The sequence below is a fragment of the Vitis riparia genome, chromosome 7 (genome assembly GCF_004353265.1).
Source record: "Vitis riparia cultivar Riparia Gloire de Montpellier isolate 1030 chromosome 7, EGFV_Vit.rip_1.0, whole genome shotgun sequence".
Lineage (NCBI taxonomy): Eukaryota > Viridiplantae > Streptophyta > Magnoliopsida > Vitales > Vitaceae > Vitis > Vitis riparia.
Window position 1 is genome coordinate 19,942,097 of NC_048437.1, and position 5,679 is coordinate 19,947,775.

The window sequence follows — 5,679 nt, forward strand, 5'->3', positions numbered from 1 at the left end:
ATGGATGTCCATTAGTTATCATTTACGAGCCATTGGAAGGTGGTTCAAGGTGAGAATTACAATAGCCAATACTTGGTAAGCTTTTCGGATTCTATGGATGCTTATTGCTAGATCCATGGATGTCGATTAGTTATCATTTACGAGCCATTGGAAGGCAGTTCAAGGTGAGGGTCTTTAGTGTTTGAAGCCGTTAATGGGAAGCAATTACCATTTTCCATGAAATCTTTGGATCAAATCTTAATTGCTAAATATAAAACCGGCTCAAGAGATAACCATCCTTTATGTTATTTTCCCCAATGCGAGGAGAAGATCCGGAATCTCCCTCTTTTGCCTAAGGAACCCGATCCTAGTGACCTAAAGCTCCAAGAGACCTTTTCTTTGTAGTTAACTTCATTTGCTATTTTTGCTTAACTTAAAAACAAACTTTTTCAACCACAATCCTATTTTCTTTAAAAGCTAATTTTCATAAGGAAAACACCATTTTATTTCCTTCACTAAAGTCAATTGTACGATGAAAACTCATCCCTGTGGACAATCCTAGAGCCACTATACTATGTTAGCTATGCTACCCTAGTGTAAGGTGATTTATGTTTTAAAATTTTTGTTGATAACACCCGTCGGGGCCAGAATCAAATGGCACGACTGCAATGGGGATGAATCAATCGTTTCTTGAAGTAGTGCTGAATTTGAGTGTCGTGGCCTTGTTGCTATGACTTCTGAAATCATATGGATACAATCTATCTTACAAGAACTCTGCCTCTCCCCACCAACTCCACTGCTTCTTTGGTGTGATAATCAAAGCACAACTTACTTAGCTGCAAACCCGGTCTTCCATGCTCGGACAAAACATATAATGAACTTGACATGCATTTTATTCGAGATAAAGTTCTCCATAATCAACTCAACATTCGGTATTTTCCATCTTCTAATCAAGTTGCTGACATTTTTAATAAACACATTTCAAGCTCCCAAATTTTCAGCTTTCAAACCAAGTTGTCTATTGTTCCCAAACCTGTGAGTTTTCAGGGGGATGATAGATGTCAGCCAGCACCAACAGGGCTTCCACCTATAAGAAACCAGAACTACCCTAAATAACCTAAGGTTGAATGGCTCAACATAGTTTAAGAACTATTAGGAAGTTGAAGTCTGTTGTAAGATCTGTTAAAATAGTTATAGAAAGAATCAAGTATAAAAGTGTCAATGTAAAGCTCTTTAATTAAGAGGCTCTCTCTGTAATAAGAAAGCAATTACTACATTTCTAATGCAAAGTTTTGAGTACCCCCTCCAACAGCCAAAGGAGATTTAGGAAAATAGTTCTTGAAAAAAAAAAAACGCAAAAAACTTGTTTGAGGAAAGGGTGTGTTTTTGTTTTTTTGTGTTCTCAAAAACCACTTTTTTGAGAACAATAAAAAGATGTTTTCATCGTTTTTTCACTATTAAAAGAATAGATTGTTTTACGTGTTTTCTCTTCCTTCTTTTTGTGTTTTCTTAGCTGTTTTTTGTTTTCCACAAAGGTGAGCTCCACCCAACCACCACACCCTATGCAAACCCTTTTTCCTTTCTTAAATTATTGAAATTAATATACTTACACATGGTGACAAAGTCATTCTTTGTTTAAGAAAATTATAACTGGTGTAAAAATTTCAAAATGGATTTTTTTTAATTTAAATGAATTGTGCATATAAAAATTATTTATATATTTATAATATCAAGTTAATGGAAGAAAACATTTTATTAATTAAAAAATAATAACTTTCAAACATGTTTTTTGTTTTACTTATTCTAAAAAACTTTTTTTATTAACTTTATCAAACATGTTTTTTTTTTTAAGAACAAAAACTGTTTTCTAGAATTCAGTTCCTAAAACTTTTTTTTTTTTTTTCTGAAAACACAAAAAACTGTTCTTAAAAACTGTTCTCAAAAACTGTTTTCCAGAACAAATTTCAAAAATAGCTACCAAACAGGCTTTTAGGTTCTCTTGAAAATCGTTCTAAAAAATAGTTTTTAAGAACAATTTTTTAAAACTATTTTTTTTTTTTATGTTTTTTAGAACAAAAGTTTATTTCGGAACTTGAAATTCATTTAAACTATTTTTTAATATTTTTAAAAATAAATTTTATATTTAGTGTTTTATTTTTAATCATTTTATATGTTTTTATAATTATTTTTTAAAATAGCTTTAAAAAAATGAAAACAATTTCAAACAATTAAAAAATGTTATTTAAAGGCACTATAAATTTTGTTTTTAAGAATAAAAAATTAAAAATTATTTTTTGATTGTCAAATATGTTTTTCTTATATTTTATTGTGGAAAACAAAAAACTGTTTTCGAAAAGAGTTACTAAACACAACCTTACCTCACAACTCTCTAGATGCAAGCTATATGGTAATGGCGTTTTGGGCCCCATTCCTTACTTCAAGGGCTCTTTACTTCCATCTCCTGATTATCTTGAATTTATGCAAGAGTATAAGTAATTAAAAGGTTTCATTTCTAATCAGCTTAAAATCTTTTAGGATATGTGTAAGGCTATGTTTGGTATGTGGAAATGAATATTTTGTTTTTGTTCCTAATTTTTTTTTTTATATTGGAATTAATTTGATGATTTTAATTCTTGAATTTTGATGCACTTAAAAATTAAAGGATAAAACAATTATTTGTTTTCATTTTAATGTTTGATTATGAAAGGAAAATGTTGATAATAATACCCTTACACGTAGTTTAAAATAATTTTTTTTTATTTTAATAAAACATTCTTTAAGAGTTTTTTATTCTAAATATATAATAAAAGTAAGAAAAATAATATTTACTTCATAAATAAAAATTAATCATAAAAAAACATAAAAATCTAAAGAAAATTTAAAGGTAAAACGGTAATTTTAAAATATTAGACATTATTCCCTATACTAATGGTATCAAAATACTCTTGTTGGGATCGATTAAAATCTCATTTATGAGTAAGATTTCATTCCTATTGTTATTAAAATTATCCAAATATAAGATGAGATAAGATTTCATTCCTACCAAAATTATTTTTTATTTCATTCCTATTATTATTAAAATTATCCAAATATAAGATGAGATAAGATTTCATTCCTACCAAAATTATTTTTTATTTCATTCCTATTATTATTAAAATTATCCAAATATAAGATGAGATTCCCTTTCTGGGATGTAATAACACACGTGGATTCAACATCGGTAATTTAGGCGAGGTAGTGATTTCATTTATTTTGACAATATTTTCGATGGAATAATTGTAGAGGTTTTCCATAAGAAAAGTAATTCCCTTTCTTTGACTGATACAGAAATGGTGCTCCCCCATGACTAAAATGCTTCATACTATAAATACTAGTTAAGGTTTGGTGCAATAGAATCAAGTACTTGGCACCACATCTATCAGACAAAATGCTTCACATTCTTGCCTTGTTTTCCTTCCTCCTCATCTCCTCCTCCCATGCGGCGCTCCAAGACTTCTGTGTGGCGGATTTCACAGCCCCACAAGGCCCTACAGGCTACTCCTGCAGGACGCCTGCAGAAGTAACAGCTGATGATTTCGTGTATTCAGGCCTGCGTCAGCCTGGTAACACCTCAAGCATCTTCAATGCCTCCATCAACTCAGCATCTGTTCATAAGTTCCCAGTCTTGAATGGCCTTGGCGTCTCCGTGGCACGAGCAGACGTAGCCCCTGGCGGTGTGCTTCCACTGCACACTCACCCCGGCGCTACAGAGATAATTCTTGTAGCCAGGGGCGCTGTCACTGCTGGTTTAATTTCTTCGGATAATACCGTCTACGTGAAGACAGTCGAAGAGGGGGATATCATGGTTTTCCCTCAAGGGTTGCTGCATTTCCTGGTGAATACTGGTGGGACAGAGGCACTTATTTGGGTTAGCTTCAGTAGCCCGAGCCCTGGCCTCCAAGTCCTTAACACTGCGCTGTTTGGCAATAACTTGGATTCTGACTTGCTAGAGAAGATCACTCTTCTTGGTGATGATGAAGTGCAGAGACTCAAGGGTATTTTTGGTGGTACTGGGTAATTCAGCTTGGCAAGAACTTGTTAATTTATTGTCACCCTCCTATTAAGTATGTAATCACTTTAATTAGTCTTTCAAGCTATTGATTCTTTTGATCAATGGCATGTGTGGAGATCTATATTTGGTTTTCCAGTGTGAGATTAATTACCTTGAAATAATGATCGCATATTGCTTTGCAACATCAAATGTAGACCATAAGTCTTACCCGTTTTTCTTCTTTTATATATATATGCTAGTGGGGTGTCACCGTGCAAAGCACGTGGGTGCATGTGAGTGATGTTAATGAGTAGGCTTTACGTCAAAGTATTTAATCATATGCCAAAAAAGCTTGAAATCCCACGAGTGGCAATATTACTTTTGTAAAACCTAGATAAAGCTACTTTTTTAAATAATCATCTTCAAAGTAAGCTCTTAAGTGTAGGGACGGCAACGGGGCTGGTTTTTTCGGGTACCCGGCCTGCCCCGTCCCTAATGGGACGGGGTTTAAATTTAATAAACGGGTTTGGGACGGGTATGAGATTTTTTTTAAAACCCGGTGCGGGTTCGGGTATTGCCCCATCCCGCCCCGCCCTGTTTACATATAAAATTAATTTTAATTCAACGAGCTTAAATTCCACCCAAGAATCCCTCTTCCCAAACCCATAAACCCCACCATTTTTCCTTCACGAAAGCTCTCAAAACTCCACCCAATCAGATCTGTTCAAGAACAATTTGATCACCAGCCTCTTACTCAGTCAACACGCAGATGGGAAAACATGTTTTCCACTGTAGCAAGCTTGTACCCTCTCTATGTCACTGCTGGAGGGGTTGTTGCATGTGTGAAGCCATCTGTTTTCGCTTGGTTTGTGGCGAGAGGCCCAGCTTCTTATAGCTTATCACTTGGGTTAATCATGTTGTCCATGGCTATCACATTGAAGCTCAAGGACTTCTTCATTTATTGATCTAGAGGCCTTTTTCTGTGAGTTTTTTATGGTTGGAGTTTTTGGGTGTTTTGGTATTTGATTGTTTTTGAGACATGGTGCTTTGGAGTTGCATTAAAATCTGGGATTGTTTTGTGGGATTTGAGAAATGGTTGTGATTGCATTTTTGGATGTTTGGTAGCGCAATGTTCTTTTTTTTCTGTTTTTAATTTTATTTTTTTTTAGAAAAAAAAAGCTAAACGAGGCGGGGCAAGGGGGTATGGGAATTTGGGAATTTCCCATATCCCATACCCGCTCAGCCCCGCCCCACCCCGTTTAATTTTTTAAATGGAACGGGGATGGGAATTGTTTTTAATAAATGAGGCGGGGTTCGGATGGGGGCGACCCGTCCCGACCCGTTGCCATTCCTACTTAAGTGTACTACTTCATGCTAACAAATGTTATTAATTAAAATAATATATAAAATAACATAATATGCCAATAATTCAATTTTAAAAATGATGTTAATCATAATATTTATAATAAATATATAGAATATGTTATTCAATAATATTTCATTATATTAATAAATAAATTTAATTTGTTATGGTAATTTTAGATATATAAAATACCAATGTTTTAATGTTTAAAAATTATTTTTAATTATTAAGTAGTGTTTGGTTTGAAAAGCATTTTTTTTAGTTTTTATTTTATATATATTTTTTTCCATTTTTGAAAATAAATTTG

The 5,679-nt window shown here is 33.3% G+C and overlaps 1 protein-coding gene across 1 annotated transcript; it reads left to right on the forward strand.

Annotated features, from left to right (window-relative positions):
* The first annotated feature begins 3,406 nt into the window (after window positions 1–3,406).
* Window positions 3,407–4,077, forward strand: LOC117919331 (auxin-binding protein ABP19a-like). The gene has a single exon (XM_034836505.1). The coding sequence runs from the start codon at window positions 3,407–3,409 to the stop codon at window positions 4,034–4,036; it is 630 nt and encodes a 209-aa protein (XP_034692396.1). The 3' UTR covers window positions 4,037–4,077.
* The last annotated feature ends 1,602 nt before the right edge of the window (window positions 4,078–5,679 follow it).

Coding starts and splice junctions, on each gene's coding strand:
- LOC117919331 (XM_034836505.1), top strand. CDS start 3,407: ATGCTTCACATTCTTGCCTTGTTTTCCTTCCTCCTCATCTCCTCCTCC.